This window comes from Mandrillus leucophaeus, unplaced genomic scaffold (assembly GCF_000951045.1).
Source record: "Mandrillus leucophaeus isolate KB7577 unplaced genomic scaffold, Mleu.le_1.0 Scaffold1036, whole genome shotgun sequence".
Lineage (NCBI taxonomy): Eukaryota > Metazoa > Chordata > Mammalia > Primates > Cercopithecidae > Mandrillus > Mandrillus leucophaeus.
In genome coordinates this window covers 785577-802961 of record NW_012098499.1, presented here as the reverse complement: position 1 = coordinate 802961, position 17385 = coordinate 785577, and the positions used below count along the sequence as shown (strand labels likewise).

General features: G+C 38.6%; 1 protein-coding gene across 1 annotated transcript in view; it reads right to left on the bottom strand.

The window, feature by feature from the left end:
- Window positions 1–17385, bottom strand: part of SPINK5 (serine peptidase inhibitor, Kazal type 5) — a 99028-nt gene that overhangs the window by 14714 nt on the left and 66929 nt on the right. The window contains exons 17-26 of the mRNA XM_011979056.1: window positions 15812–15939; window positions 14135–14219; window positions 11199–11326; window positions 10171–10234; window positions 8306–8433; window positions 6338–6434; window positions 3244–3371; window positions 2751–2823; window positions 1696–1823; window positions 1459–1537 (exon numbers count right to left, since the gene is read on the bottom strand). Of these exons, the coding sequence (XP_011834446.1) occupies window positions 1459–1537; window positions 1696–1823; window positions 2751–2823; window positions 3244–3371; window positions 6338–6434; window positions 8306–8433; window positions 10171–10234; window positions 11199–11326; window positions 14135–14219; window positions 15812–15939 (1038 nt within the window). The remainder of the gene's footprint in view (window positions 1–1458; window positions 1538–1695; window positions 1824–2750; window positions 2824–3243; window positions 3372–6337; window positions 6435–8305; window positions 8434–10170; window positions 10235–11198; window positions 11327–14134; window positions 14220–15811; window positions 15940–17385) is intronic.

The following is a 17385-nucleotide window of genomic DNA, read 5'->3' as shown; positions in this document are numbered from 1 at the left end:
TAACCTCCCAGTAGCTAGAGTTGCAGGTTTGCACCATCATGCCCGGCTATTTTTATTATTATTGTTATTATTATTATTTTGTAGAGACAGAGTCTCACTATGTTGCCCAGGCTGGTTTTGAACTCTTAGGCTCAAGCAATTCTCGTGCTCTGGTCTCCCAAAACACTGGAATTATAAGAGTGAGTTACCACACCCTGCCTCCATATTTTCTTTATTGTTGGTTTTTTTCACTCAATATTTTCTATCTATACATATAGATAGCATTCTTCTGTTTTAAATTTTTTAGATAAGGTTCATAAAATTAAAAATTTACCAAGATTTTAAATAGATGTCCTTTAAAGATCATGTGAAGTTGTGCAATAAAATTCCCAAAATATTTTTAAATAATGATAATTACTATTAATGTTTCATTTTCTTTAGTCACTACAGGCTTAATGAAAAGTTGCCCTACCAATAGGAACAATCTTCCTAGGGAAATTTTACTATTTTTCTGTTCTAATTGGAGTCCGTCGGTGGATTAAAAGAGATTGTGCTGTGTAATATTCTATGTGTTGGTGTTGTAGTGTTGAATACTATTTATGAAGACTAAAATTGAACACTAGGTGGCAATGAAATGCCAGATCAAGAATTTATTATCTCAAACTCCAACTTTTTTTCTTTCTGTTTTTTTTTTGTTGTTGTTGTTGTTTTTTGTTTTTTTTTTTTTGAGATGGAGTCTCGCTCTGTCGCCCAGGCTGGAGTGCAATAGCGTGATCTCAGCTCACTGCAAGCTCCGCCTCCCGGGTTCATGCCATTCTCCTGCCTCATCCTCCCGAGTAGCTGGGACTCCAGGCACCAGCCACCACGCTCGGTTAATTTTTTGTATTTTTAGTAGAGACGGGGTTTCACCGTTTTAGCCAGGATGGTCTCGGTCTCCTGACCTCCTGATCCGCCCGCCTCGGCTTCTCAAAGTGCTGGGATTACAGTCGTGAGCCACCGTTCCTGGCCTCAAACTCCAAACTTTTGATACTAATTTTCTTTGTAATTTTTGGCATCTGATTGTTTGATATTTATTTGTTTAAAAAATTCAGAAACAGCCAAGTGTGATGGCTCATGTAATCCCAGCACTTTGGGAGGCTGAGACTTGAGCTCCAGCGGATCGCTTGAGCTCAGGAGTTCGAGACCAGCCTGAGCAACAGCAAGACCCTGTCTCAAAGGAAAGAAAAAATTCAAAAATGAAATTCACTGGCTAACTACAATAATTTAACAATTGTCACTGGTTCTACAATTGCATCAGAGTTACTCTTGGGGAATTGAAGAGCATGTTATTTATTTTCAAGATCTGGCCATGACTTCATTGTTTACCATTATATTGCCAATGATTGGGACAGAGTCAGCATTTCATGAATATTTGTTGAATAAATTTACCATACAGTGAACTAACTGAATTCAGGTATTAGCGTGTCTAACATCTATTACCTCTTTGTCATTGCTCCTTTCTCCCGTATTGCTCCTGTTTTCATCCTCTTTCTTTTTTTTTTCAGCTGCTTCCCTTTCCCTGGGGGGAAAACAATGAAACATTTCAATCAAAGTGAACAAACACCTCATTAATTACTAGATCTGCTTCTAAGACAACTGTCATTTTCTCAAACTGGTAAGAAATGACTATTGTACTTTAAGACTCACAGGCAAAATCTCATTTTGAAACATACTCACAGTTTTTCCTTACACATAGCACACTTATTGCCATGTGTCTTGCCATCTGGACCCCGGACAGGGTCACTTTCTCGAGTGCAGATAAGTTTTCCATTTTTCATTTGGTTTCTAAACTCATCACATGTATCCTGAAAAGATGGAAAGATTATATTGGAAGTGCTGTTTTTACAGAGTATCTGATTGGATTTGAGAATCGGAGGATTTCTTTCCAAGAGTCAGGCAGCCATGTAACCTTGCTGTGGTAGGCAAAATAATGGCCCACAGAGAGGACATTCCACAATGTCCTCTGTGGAATCAGACTCTGTTTTAGACATATGTTCTAATTCCTGGAACCTCCAAATAGGTTGCTTTCATGGCAAGGAGGAATTATGGCTGAATATGGAATTAAGATTGCTAATCAGCTGAATTTAAAATGGGGAAGTTACCCCGGATTATCCAAGTGGGGCCCAGGTAATCGCAAAGGTTCTTACTCATGAAAGAGAGAGGCAGAGGCAGGAGAGTCAGTGTGAGAACGATACAACATGAGAAGGACTTGACTGGCCATCACTGGCTTAAGGGTGGCCACAAGCTAAGGAATACAGGTAGCTTCTAGAGGTTAGAAAAAGCAAAGAACCAGATCCTCACCTAGAGCCTCCACAAAGGAATGCAGCATTATCGACACCTTCATTTTAGCATGATCAGACCCATTTAGAACTTACGGAATCCAGAAATATAAGATAATAAATTTGTGTTATTTTAAACAACTGCTTGTAGTAACTTATAATAGCAGCAAAATAATACAAAAACAAAAATAAATCCCAGTATACTTGCAAAACCTCATTTTCCCTATCTATAAAATAAGGTTAAAAGGCCATATTTGACCAGGCTGTTGAAATAATTAATAAACTATTATTTATAAAATTGCCTCATAAAGTGATAATCACTGATAACTTGGTAACTCCTGACCTTCTATGGGCAAGTTCTAGCTTGATCATATTGGCACCTTCTGTAGTTTTGATCACCAACTGTTGACTCACAGAAAGAACATTCTTGCCAAAACCCAAATAATAACTCACCTTTCCTAATTCTGATCCAGTCCCATTTGAGCTGGAGTGAGAATCATCATTTTTTCTCTCTGCTTCTCTTTCCCTGGAGGAGAAAAAAGTCAATATTCGTCTTGTTAACACATATTGACCCTGGATTATGCAGTAAGTGTGTCCCGTGCAAATGACAAGAAGCCAACTTTCTTCAACTGTGCTGGTCAATGATTCCAAATGGCCATCACAAAGTCTTCCTAGAATTCTGGCGCAATAAAGAACAAGGGTCTACCATGATAGGACTTAGACTTCACAGAATTGTAATAGAAAATACAATAGAAATCAGCCACTTGGTTAACTGCCCTTGCTAAGGCTCATTGTTCCTTAGAGAATGCAAGAGAAAAAATACAATATTTGGAAACTAGCAAAAAGAATAATTTGCATGGAAAGAGCCATAGCAAATGAGAAATAGCCATTCATTCAAGAGGAATGTGACTATGTTTTAGACATGCCTGTTGAGAGAAATACTTACAATTTTGCTTTACACATCGTACACTTATTGTTGTACGATTTGCCATCGGCATCACGTACAGGATCACTCTCCCGAGTACAGCTGAGTCTTCCATTTTTCATTTGTTCCCGAAACTCAGCACATTTATCCTGAAAACAGAGAAGAATGAAGTCCCCCTGGATTACTTAGTCTACTGTATTCTTAATAAATATTTTTAACAATCTGAGTAAGAGAAGTTCTTTCACCTCTCTTTATAAGAAACATAACACCGCCGGGTGTAGGGTCCAGCCCCACAGGGTCGGTGGGTTTTTCTCCCCTTGTGCGGAGACGAGAGATTGTAGGAATAAAGACACAAGACAAAGAGATAAAAGAAAAGACAACTGGGCCGGGAGGACCACTACCACCAAGACGTGGAGACCGGTAGTGGCCCCTAATGCCAGGCTGCGCTGATATTTATTGGATACAAGATAAAGGGACAGGGTAAGGAGTGAGAGCCATCTCCAATGATAGGGAAAGTCATGTGGGTCACGTGTCCACTGGACAAGGGGCCCTTCCCTGCCTGGCAGTCAAGGCAGAGAGAAAGAGAGGAGAGAGAGAGAGACGGCTTACGCCATTATTTCTGCATATCAGAAACTTTTTATTACTTTCACTCATTTGTTACTGTTATCTAAAAGGCAGAGCCAGTGTACAGGATGGAACATGAAGGCGGACTAGGAGCATGACCACTGAAGCACAGCATCACAGGGAGACGGTTAGGCCTCCGGATAACTGTGGGTAGCCCTGACTGATGTCAGGCCCTCCACAAGATGGGGAGGAGTAGAGTCTTCTCTGAACTCCGGGGAAAGGGAGACTCCCTTTCCTGGTCTGCTAAGTAGCAGGTGTTTTTCCTTGACACTGACGCTACCACTAGACCACGGTCTGCTTGGCAGCAGGCATCTTCCCAGATGCTGGCGTTCCACTAGACCAAGGAGCCCTCTGGTGGCCCTGCCTGGGCACAACAGAAGGCTCACACTCCTGTCTTCTGGTCACTTCTCACTATGTCCCCTCAGCTCCTATCTCTGTATGGCCTGGTTTTTCCTAAGTTATAATTGTAGAGCAAGGATTATTATAATATTGGAGTAAAGAGTAATTGCTACAAACTAATGATTAATGATATTCATACATAATCATATCTGTTATCTATATCTAGTATAACTATTCTTATTTCATATATTTTATTATACTGGAACAGCTGGTGCCCTCAATCTCTTGCCTTGGCACCTGGGTGGCGGCCGCCGGGCACAGTGGCTCATGCCTGTAATCCCAGCACTTTGGGAGGCCAAGGCGGGCAGATCATGAAGTCAGGAGTTCGGGACCAGCCTGGACAACATGGTGAAACCCAACTCTACTGAAAATACAAATATTAGCTGGGCATGGTGGCAGGAGCCTGTAATCCCAGCTACTCAGGTGGCTGAGGTAGGAGAATCATTTGAACCCAGAAGGCAGAAGTTGCAGTGAGCCAAGATTGCACCATTGCACTCTAGCCTGGGTGACAGGGTGAGACTCAGTCTCAAAAAAAAAAAAAAAAAATCTAGGTCTGGTATCCGCAGAGAAAAAGGGACCAAAATCACCCATGTTCTAATTACAAGAGATGAATTATCATGGCTACTAATGTTGCTTTTAAGGATCTATACAAGAAAATTGTAAATATGACGAATTTAACAACATATATTAAATGTCAACAAGCTACAGGCTCCCCTTGGTATACTTAGGGGACTGGTTCCAGGATCAAAATCCATGTATACTCAAGTCTGTCAGTTGGCCCTGTACAACTCACCTATACAAAAAGTTAGTCTTCCAGATATTCAGGTTTCACCTCCCACAAATCCTGTATTTTTTATCTAAGTTTGGTTGAAAACAATTACGTACAAGCGGACCTGGGAAGTTCAAACCCACGTTGTTCAAGGGTCAATTGTGTAGCCCACAGGGAAAAGTCTTTCCTGCTGCCTGTTCTTACACATAAAGTTTTGCTGAAACACATCCTCACTCATTTATTCAGATATTATTTTTTGGCTTCTTTCCCACAACAATGGCAGAGTGAAATAGTTGCAGCAGACATTATATGACCCACAATGTCCACAATGCTGAAAGTATTTATCTGGCCTTATACAGAAAAAAAATGTGCAGATCTCTAGTGCAGATAGAAGAGAGAGAAAAATGCTGGAGGAAAACCCAAAGTTACATAAAATGTCAAGGAAGGTAGGTTTGACCAAGTTATGAACAAGACAGACAAAATGTTTATCAGACAAGTCTAATCAACAGGGCTATTCCTTCAAAGACAGAACTCAGCCTCCTAAAGAAAAAAGATGGAAAAAAACAGAACAGCCAGAGTTTATCAAAGGTAAATATTGGGCCTTTGTCAGATCTGGAAGTGAAGACATGGTTTTGATATTCCAAGGTTGTAAAAAGATAAATAAGGTGACTGCAATTTTATGAAACTGTGTTCATTGGCCCAAGGAGTGACCTTCTGTGCAACATTGCCATGCTGACACTTAAAAATGCCTCAAGAAACATGCTAAACCTTTGCCTAAATTATTTTCTTTTCTCCCTGGAAGAGTACTGCTAAATCAGGGAAAGTAGAATCCAGCGAGATGAAGTAATTTACTCAATGTCTCACACGTCCAGGTAGTAGGGGCGGGATCGTATCCCAATCTGACTCCAAATCCTGTGCTTTTTTGTCCTATCATGCTGCCTTGGATCGACAGAAAAGACACCTCAGAAAAGTGGCTCTGTCCAAGGCAAGAAAGAATAATGAAAGAAAATGAAGAGCATGTGATGCTGATGAGAACAATTATTGATATGAGGTCTAGATTACCATAAAGACGGCTCAGGAGACTGGGATAAGGTCATTATATATTGTTAATTATTTCAAGGTGTAAAGAAGTCAAAATGAAGCCCAGAGCAGTGAAAATGTGCTGATATCTTACCTGCAAACTTAAGGAGAAAATTATCTGTTCTCCCAAGGACTCAGCACTGTATAAAACTGCCCTTACCATAGACTATATATGTTGTGTCATAGTCCTATTGTCAAGGAGTTGAGCCCGCCCCAGTTACTGAAATTAGGGGTTGCTCTCACCTGAGTGTTTCCTCCTCCACCATCACTGGAACCATGTCCTGCAGCATTTCTCTGACCTTCCTCTTCTTTCCTCTTTCTTTCCTCATCTTCTTTCTGGCTGGAAATTAGAAAGTGGGAGGTAGGGAATAATAGATTACAGACAATGGGGTGCATTTCTTTGAGTTTCTCATTATATGAACAAATCACATATGTATAGAATTATCGAGCATTGAGTTAACATCTACTCTGCTGCAGTCCTTCTCTGAAAATAAAAATATAAATTATATGGAGTCCTTTGCCAGGAAGGGGTCTCATTAAAACAAAAGAACACCACATATATATCACTACAAACAAGACAAGGTGAGTAAAGCTGGATGTGGTGGCTCACACCTGTAATCTCAGCACTTTGGAAGCCTGAGGTGGGTGGATCCTTGAGGTCAGGAGTTCGAGACCACATGGCGAAACTCTATCTCTACTAAAAATACAAGAATTAGCTGGGTATGGTGGCGTGTGCCCATAACCCCAGCTACTAGGGAGGCTGGGGCAGGAGAATCGCTTGAACCTGGGAGGCGGAAGTTGCAGTGAGCTGAGATTGCATCCCTGCACTTCAGTGTGGATGACAGAGTGAAGCTCCACATCAAAAAAAAAAAAAAAAAAAAAAGACAAGATGAGCAATTAACTAACATTTCATAAATGTTCACTAGGGATCTCCAGCTGTGTTTATCATAAATACCTAATGATCAAGAGGCCCCAAAATCATTATCTTCTCTACCAAATGTATTCTTTCTCCTGGATTTTCTACCTTTCACAAAAAACAAACACAAAACAGTGGAATCATCTGTAATTGCTCACTGTCCTTCAGCTTGCATAGCTGTTGCCACATGACATTGACTTCACTTTCCCAGCATCCCCCACCTTGATCCACTTGCCTTCTAGCCTACATCCTTGCTCTGCATAGCTGCCTCTTCCTAGGTTATTTATTGCAGCTCCTCCCCCCTACATGAGTAGCAATTCTTAAGTTTAGTACTTTCTTTCTTTTGTTCTCCTGTTTACTGCTGATAAATGAATCTTCCTAAAGGAACAATATTTCTGCCACTTACTGTCCTATCTGAACAATTTTTGTAGCTCCCCATTACATATAGAATTGACCTCAAAATCTGTGGTGTGCATTCAAGGTTGATAAAGTTGGTAAGTTCTGACTAAACTGAATGACTTGCTTTTTTCCTAATTTTAGATCCTTACTCTTACTGTTTCCCTCTTTTCCTCTCATTACTTTCTGTCATGTCCACATTTTATCTAAATTATAAGGTCCAGTTCTATCCCACCATAAAACTTTCTATTAACTGTCTCTTTCTTGAAGTATCATAACATACTACAGACAAATTTTTCATTCAACAGTTCCTCCTTTGTATTATATTACCTTATGTCCAAGACTAATCTCAGTAGACTGCATGATTTCTGAGAAGATTGTCTATTTCATTCACCTTTGTATAATCATTATACACATTGTACATTGTAGATATTTGGTAAATGCTATTGAATGACTTAAATATTCTGGGTGTACTTCCAAACTTTGTGTAAAAACCTACTTTTCATTTTCTGAAAATGTGTTATTTTCAACAATGTAGGTGAGGACTTTGATATTAAAATCTGTGTGTTTTCTTTCCAACGTGAATTGCGAGATAATCCAGAGAAAGGATCCACTTGATAGCAAATAACTTAAGAATTTTATCCAGGAAGTGTGGTCTACTGGTAGAGTCTACCCCAGAACTAACAGAGAATGTAATAACATAGTTGTATATATTTTTTTATTTCTAGAACTGTGAATCTTGGCCATTATAAAGAAAAGATTTCTTTCAAATGCTTTATAGATAACCTTCTGTTTCTATTACATGTAAGGAAAGGACAAACACAATACATATTATTTGTCTGGCTTATTGTTTCCCCAATTCCACCATCCCACAGTAGCGGTTTTCTTTGTGCACTTACAAGACTGCCTTACACATGGCACACTTGTTGCCATGGGTCTTGCCATCTGGGCCACGCACAGGATCATTTTCTCTTGTGCAGAAAAGTTTTCCATTTTGCAAAAGACTCCGAAATTCATCGCATGTCTCCTAAAAGGAAAAGAAAAGGAGAAAGCTTGAGTATCTTCTTGGAAATTAGTTTATTGGGTTGCTACTAAGTGCTTTATGAAAAAAAAAAGAGAGAAAATGACCTGAGAATTTTTTTTTCTGGCAATTATAGTGTTCAATTTCTATTAAGCACACAGGACTTAAGAAGAAAGCTCTATTTCTTTTTCCTTGATAGCCCCCAAATCCAGACTAAACCTGCAACCACACACAAGACTCTCAATAAACTTAGTTCTCTGATGACTGAGCACACTCCTTGTTTAGGGTTACATGAGGAATTGAGACAGAATAAGCAATCACTTAAGATCAAAGAGTTAATTACAAATGGCAGTTACAATTGATTTTGTATTTTATTCTGAATTATTTAGCTTAAATTGAAATTCAAAGAAAATGAAAGGGAATTTTTCTCCTAGCTCTGCTTAAAAGTTCATTGCCAGATCCCCTAATTAATCATATTTAGCAAAAGAAAAATAATATGAGAGGAGAGTTTGTCTGTAGTAGTAATGTGAAATCTGAAATTATCTCATACTGAAGAATTTTCTCTTGTAGATGTTGAAGAGTGAATCTATTTTTCACGTGAACTGCTATTATTTTTAAATTTAGAATTACAACTGTGCAAGACAACTGTAAACAAGCCAAACATACAGAATTCCAGGGCAATACTTCTTTAGAGGTGATATTTATTATCAATAGTCTTTGATGGGGGTAGGGAAATGACCACAACTTGGAATAAACTACTTGGAGCCAGCCTTTTTGAATCCGAGAAAATGTTATTTGGGGATGCTACTTTTTAATATTTTCCCCAAATGTTGGCACGAAAATATAACCACAGGTAAAGCAAGGAACACATGTGTTGACCAAATGTGGTAATCAAAAACACATTGTGTGCTAGAAAGAAGGCTGGCTTTGGTATCAGGAAGTCTAGGATTGAATTCTATTGTTTCCAGAACTTTGAAGTATGAAGATATTGGTGCTGATACTCATACTCCCACTAACTTTATAAGTAAGTTATTCTTTTTCTCTGAAATTTTTTTTTCTTTTTTTTTTTTTTTTTTTGAGATGGAGTCTTGCTCTGTCACCCAGGCTGGAGTGTAGTTGCAGGCTCTTGGCTCACTGCAAGCTCCGCCTCCCAGGTTCACGCCGTTCTCCTGCCTCAGCCTCCCAAGTAGCTGGGACTACAGGCACCCGGCACCACTCCTGGTTAATTTTTTCTATGTTTTTAGTCGATACGGGGTTTCATCATGTTAGCCAGGATGGTCTCGATCTCCTGATCTCGTGATCCACCCACCTCTGCCTCCCAAAGTGCTGGGATTACAGGCGGAGCCAGCGTGCCCAGCCTCTGAATTTTAAATCTTAATATTAATATATGGGAACAGAATAAATCAGGGGTTTGCAAACCGTGACCTGTGGTCTACATCTGACCAGCCATTTGTTTTTATAAATAAAATTGTACTGGAGTCAGTCATGCCCATATGTTTGTATACAGTTTAGGGCTGTCTTAGAGTCACAACAGCCAAGTTGAGTAGTTGTGACAGAGGTTATATGGCCACAAAAACGGAAATATCTGCTATCTGTTCTGTTAAGAAAAAGTTTCTCAACCCTTGGACTAAATGAACCTCTAGTTCCCTCACAACTGGGGTTTCAGTAATTCCATAGTTATATTTACAGAGATACTGCAAAACCTCATACTTTCGTTGCAGTGTAAACATTCAGGATCACTACCTTCTCAGCTTCTCTTTTGACTTTTGCTCTGGGTTCAGCTCCTTTTTCTTTTGCTTCTTGCTGGCTATAAGAAAAGGGAGGACAAAACAGTCATTCCTAGCACCCAATACATACTATCCTAAAGGAGAAATGTCTCTACATAAAAATGGTCCATTACTTCTATACCTCCACCAACTTAGCTTTGGAATAGAAAGGTAAATACACACCCTTCTACATCATTGTTCTTGTTCTTTTGTTTGTTTGCTTTTTGTTTTTTTGAGATGGAGTCTTGCTCTGTTGCCAGGCTGCCGTGCAGTGGCACGATCTTGGCTCACTGAAACCTCCTTCTCCCGGGTTCAAGCAATTCTCTTGCCTCGGCCTCCCACGTAGCTGGGGCTACAGGCACGTGCCACCATGCACAGCTAATTTTTATATTTTTAGTAGAGATAGGGTTTCACCATGTTGGCCAGGATGGTCTTGATCTCTTGACCTTGTGATCTGCCCACCTCAGCCTCCCAAAGTGCTGGGATTTTGGGCATGAGCCACCGTGCCCAGCTGTTCTTGTTCTTATAGGTGTTTAAAGAATAAGACACACATGCCATAGCAAACCAGCACATAAATTTTTATGACTATATCTCTTTTGAAAAATAAAGATGTTGTTCTTCTCCCCAGAAAGCATCTAAAATATCATTAGACATTAACTCATTTTCAATTTATTAGCACCTAACGATTACACCTTTGGATTATTTGACAGTGACCTATGCCTGCAGAGAACAGAAGTCCTAGTCCTTTTATGCCATTAACTCCTGGGTAATTTTGCTCTTAGCACATGGTCCTTTCATGATGGTGATTCAAATACCTCTCAGACTATTGAAGAACACCAGAAGTCAATGGGCTGAATATATGGCTTTATAATAGTAAATTTCCAAACCAATGCAAAGACAGCCTTCATTATCTACCTCCTGGAGAAAACTTCCAATGTCACCCCTCTTGCCCACTCAATGCTGATCTTCTACACTCAGTAGCAGCAGTGGCTGCCTCTCACTCACAAGAAGGCTTCACACATGGAACAGGTGTTGCCATGGATTTTCCCATCTAGACCCTCAATGGGATCATTCTCTCTGGTACAGGGGAGTCGTCCATTCCTCACATAATGACGATATTCACTGCACAGCTCCTGCCAAATGAAGGAGATTTTAAGAATCCAATAACTAAACACTAGAAATCTTCCTCCACGTTACCCCTTTAAAAACTAAAACATAATGATTGCATGGAAAAAGTGATGTTGAAGGTTAATATTAGCCAAAATGCTTTTCAGAGACCTAGGTCACACATTATTTGGAACATAGATTGCTGTTACTTATCTCTTAGAAAACCTTCAGGTCAAATATTATTCTGCACTAGGTACTGTGAAAGATACAGAGAAGAATAATGTATGGCCTCTTAAATTGGTAAAGGAATTTGTAGTATGCAGAATAATACCCTTCCACCAAATACGTCTAAGTCTTAATACCTGAGACCTGAGAATATGCTATCTTACATAGCAAAAAGGACTTTGCAGATATAATAGGTAAATAATCTTTAAATGAAGAGATTATCCTGTATTGCCATAATGGGCTCAATGTAAGGCTCAATCACAAGGATCAGTCCTTAAAACTACAAGAGTGAGACGGAAGACAGAGTGAGAGGGAGATATAACCACAGAAGAACAATCAGAGAGATATAACATTGCTGGTTTTGTAGATAGAGAAGGGGGTCCAAGAACCAGGGAACATGGGCGGACTCTAGATCTGGAGAAAGAGAGATGGATTTTCCCCTGCAGACTCCAGGAAAGGAATACAGCTCTGCCAACCCTTTGATTTTAGCCAAGTGAGATCCTTTTTAATCTTCTAACCTATGAAATAAGATAAGAAGTTTATGTTGTTGTTGTTTTCATTGTTTTTTATTTTATATTGTTTTCTTTTACTTTAAGTTCTGGGATACATGTTCAGAGCATGCAGGTTTGTTATATAGGTATACATGTGCCATGGTCATTTGCTGCACCTATCAACCTGTCATCTAGGTTTTTAGCCCCTCATGCATTAGACATTTATCCTAATGCTCTCCTTCCCCTTTCCCCCAGCCCCTCCCTGTGTCCATGTGCTCTCATAAGTGGGAGTTGAACAAAGAGAAGTTTATGTTGTTTTAAGTCACTAAAGTGTGCTAATTTGTTATAGCAACCATAGAAAACTAATACAGAGTTTTTAATTTCTTTGAAGAAAACACATAGAGGCAACTATAAGTTATAATAAAATGAATGATATAACTAAAATATTTTTTAAATTGTTGGCATATCAAGTGATAGAGTTATTAAGTATATTGCACAAATGGGAAAATCTTTAGGGAGCAGTTAACACACAATCTGAGCCATGAAAAGTGGCCAGAATTTTGGTAGACAAGAGGGATATTCTGACTGTGAGTAATGGAATATAGAAGGTAAAGTTCATTGTATGTTGAAGAATTGGTGAACTGTCCAATGTGGAACACCCCACTGGACAATGAGATTAGACCAATAATGACATTAACAGCAATAAATATAATATTACAGAGTGACTACTTAAGATATGTGTGACACTGTGCTGTTACACATTAGTAAGTTTCTTGGGCCTTCATAAAAATAATATACATAATAATAATGTCTTTATCTTATAAGTGAGAAAGCTAATATACAAAGATGTTAACTGTAGGACCTTACTGGTAGGGAAATGAAGCAAGGATTTGAACCCTGGCAGTCTGAGCCTAGAGTCCAGTTTTCTAACCACATTGTTTTTGTGACCACATGATGGAAAGCCATGAATCAATGCTTGGCATGTCCAAGAAACCAAAAGGTGGCCAGTATAACTGGCACATGGAGAACAATTCAGAATAATAGGAAATGTGACCTGTGAAAAGTGGCAGGGATCAGACCGCGTATGGCACTTCCAGACACTACAAGGACCTTGATTTTTACTTTGAGTGAGATGAGAAGTCACTGGGTAGCATGACCTGCCTTATGGTTTTAAATAATTACTTTGGCTTAAGAGTTGAGAGTAGATTGTAGAGAGCAAAGGTAAGAGCAGTAGAAATTAGATCTTCTAAATCACACAAAGACAAAAATGAATAATGAGGACCTAAGGCATAGTCTGCAGGAATAATACAAATGGCAGAAGCATGTAAAAGCTAATGTGCATCATGGGGCTTAAAGCCAGAACTTGTGGTTCAATTCTTGGTTCTCAAGTTACTAACTACATATAATTATAATTATATATGATATTATTTGTATCATATAATGTTTATGTTAACACATAGTAAATAATATATTAGTATATAATTGCATTATATATAACTAAATATATTTCTTAACTTCTTATGTCAGTTTCCAAGTCCTCTTCTATAAAATACAGATAATAATATGTACCTTCAATGGCTACTACAAATATCAGTCATAAAACTTTATGCCATGATGCATACAGTAGCAATGAATGTACAATTATCATTATCACCATCATGTGAGATGTTAAAGAATGCAAGCTCAAGACTCAGAGACGCGTTTATCTCCTCAAAATCTTACAGAGAATTAAGTGGGATAAAAACCTAGTTGTTGCTGTTTTTAAGGTAAACACCCATATTCAAAAATGTACTTGAGAAAAATCTGAACATCTGTCTCTATTAATTTGCATTCAAACAGTAAGATTACAATCTATATATACTTCTTTCTTCGGTACTATAATTGACACAATCAGGAGAAAATGGTGATTGATCTCTCTACTGCACGAGCAATTAATAGATTTAGTGTGAATAAATTGAATAAGGAAAGGTGAGTACTCTTGTATATGGGGATCCAAACACATTTTTTCCAGTTTGCAAAGTCAGTAAGAATACTGGAATGACGGGGAGGGAGTAGGAGCCCTGCCTAGGGAGAGTGATCACTGAATATTTATGTGACTCTATAATCTCAAACAACTACCTGTACTGCTTCTCTCTTAACTTTTTCAGCCTCAACTTTCCCTTTTTCTTCTTTATTATTTTTCTTCTCTTCTTCTTCAAGTTTGCTGTAATAGAAAAAGAAGATATAGGCTGAATATGATTCCTTACTCTTTTTGGAAGTACATTTTTAAAAGGAATGAGGATCTTCCAAACCAATAGTCAGATTCAGTCTTCAATACAAATTTATCTAGTCTAAGAGGTGCTTTTGCTTTGACCAATAGTACAGATAAATTTAGTTGTTTACATTCCCCCTCTGAAGAGGAATAATTATAAAACAAGCATGCATCTTTATCAGTCTGTGGCCCTCAGGAGATCTTATTTTTCGTAGGTTGCTAATTTTAATTAACATTCCGAATAAAGCTACAATTGTCTTGATTTTATTTCACTTGTTAAACTTTTCCTCTCCAAGTAACTACCATATCAGTGATAAAAGCAAAGGGTGATGCTAAGTCAGATGACGGGCTTAAAATCATAATAAACCATGTTTTACTCTAAACTGAAAATTTTAAATATTATTTCAATGGAGCTAATATTGAAGTTGAAATTCAAGGTTTGGATTGCAGTAGTGATTCAAGTCCAGTTAGATTCAACTGCTAATCTTTAGCGGTCGAACACAAGCCTAATATTCTGGCATTCTTGCCATTTTCTACTGACATATAGCATGTTAATGCTGGAAAATCCTTACCATTTACTACATTTAGTCATTACCACACCACCAGCAAATTGAACGGGTGAGAGAAAAACCCTGGCTTCTTGAATTTCAGGCCACTTTTCTTCTAGTGCTCTACTCTGTCAGCCTCTCCTTTTAGGGAATTGTATGCATCCACTTCAGTTTGGATCAAGACATGTGAAAGTTAGGAGGCATTAACTTTGCACCTCAACAGGTATTATTTAAATAAGTCTTTTTCTCAGCATTTATTTTAGGATTAAGTTCAGGAGCAGATTAAGAACCTAAAAAGGAAGAGAATTAGAAGTGATAATAATTAACTTCTTTATTGTCCCACAGTATGGAGCTGTGGTCACAGGCTTACCTACACCACTCAGCAAAACAAAGGCCTTAGAAGGCCCTGAACCTGGCATAACAGGGAGATGTTTTAGTAAACATTTAGGGTATGAACCCGTTTCCTAAAGGTTTTACTCCACACTAAGCCACTTATGAATGTATGCATTATACAGTAATGTCCTTGAAAGGATAAATAACAATCCTCCCTATTCCATTTCTTGTTCAGGCTATTTTAATAGTCTTTATGTACTGATCCCACAGACTTCCATCCAGCTGGCTTTTCCTTAGCTCCTATCTGAATAGACTAACAAATCATAAAATGTCAGGAGTGGGAGGGACATCAAAAAGATCACCCAATCCAAATCATGAAACTTCTGCTCTCTCTTTTTTACAAATGAAGTTTATCAAGTGTTTAAAAAAAAAGCATTAAACTGAGGCTTTTACCTTGACTTAATTAAAAAATAGAAGGATAATTGAATAAAGAATAGTATTGTCACTTTATGATCCAATATAACTTAATGTCTCATCCATCTGCTTTTAAAACTTTCTAACATATAACCCATGGTCTATACTCTGCACATGCATGAAGTATCTGAGACTCAGGGGCGATCATGGGTGAAGAAATTCAGTGGGAGAGATGGGGTGGACACTCACAACACGCTGGCACACATGGCACACTTGTTTCCATGCATTTCGCCATCTGGGTCACGGACAGGATTATGCTCCCTGGTGCATGTAAGTGTTCCATTCCTCACTTGGTCCCGAAATTCACTGCAGATTTCCTGAGAAATGAAGAAAATATTTTCTCAGAATAGTTTTCTATCCTTCCTGCATCTTTTCGTATTATGAGGAATACGTAATGTAGAGTAAAAAGAAAAAAGAAAAGTGATAACATGTAGTCGTAAATCAGTAAGTATTTACAAAGCTTCGGTCGTCAACTCAGAATTGTCCCGGCACTATAGCAAATCTGAAAATATTTGTCATCAAAAACTTACATGTGTGTGTTGTGTTGCATACTATGGTCTATAAAAGCTAGGAAAGATCAGAGGTGGGAAGATTCCATAGGCAGGCTTAGATGAGAAGCCTTGAAGGAAATGAAAATATTGCTCACTTGTGGTTTGTCTTTAGGGGTCTGAGAAAGGGAAAAAAAACTTGCTTAACCTAAGAAATACATATATATTTTGTCCAGGTATGGTGGCTTACACCTGTAATCCCAAGACTTTAGGAGGTCACCACAGAAGTGCTTGAGCCCAAGAGTTCAAGACAAGCCTGGACATAACAGCAAAACTTTGTCTATAGAAAAATTCAAAATAAAAAATAAAATAAAATAAATTGCCAGGCATGGTGGTGCATGCCTATAGTCCCAGCTACTCATGAGGCTTAGGTGGGAGGATCACTTGAGCCCAGGAGTTCGAAGTTGTAGTGAGCCTTGATTGCACCACTGCACTACAGCCTGGGCTACAAGTAAGACCTGATTCAAAAATAAATAAATAAATTTAACAAGACATATCTTTATAAATAGAGAAGAGAATAAGTTTGATCCCTGGAGAAACTGACAGATTTCTGGGAGTAAACTGATTTTAAAAAATTAAAAACTAGGAATGGGAGATGTGGATTTGAAGCAAGGAGGTAAAAATAGGAGTGGAGAGAAGGGGGAATATGTTAATATCACTGGAAATATCTAAGAGGATTTGGCAGCTGATCAAACATAATGGATGAAAACAAATTTTCAATTATAAATGATCAATGAAAAGATAGTTTCACCTAGCAGAAACACTTATTAAAAAAAAAATGAGTCAGTAAGAAGGTAAATTTTAAACTGTGTCAACTTTTCCCCAAGTAATGATGAGGTGTATACTGTTGTGGCTATCATTAAGAAATAGAATAAACAGGCCGGGTGCGGTGGCTCACACCTGTAATCCCAACACTTTGGGAGGCCAAGGTGAGTGAATCACTTGAGGTCAGGAGTTTCACACTAGCCTGGTCAACATGGTGAAACCCTGTTTCTACTAAAACTACAAAAAAAAAAAAATTAGCTGGGCGTTGTGGCACGCGACTGTAACCCCAGCTACTAGAGAGGCTGAGGCAGGAGAATCACTTGAACCTGGGAGGTGGAGGTTGCAGTGAGCCTAGATCTGCACCACTGCACTCTAGCCTGAGCAACACAGCGAGACTCCATCTCAAAAAAAGAAAGAAGGAAAGAAGGAAGGAAGGAAGGAAGGAAGGAA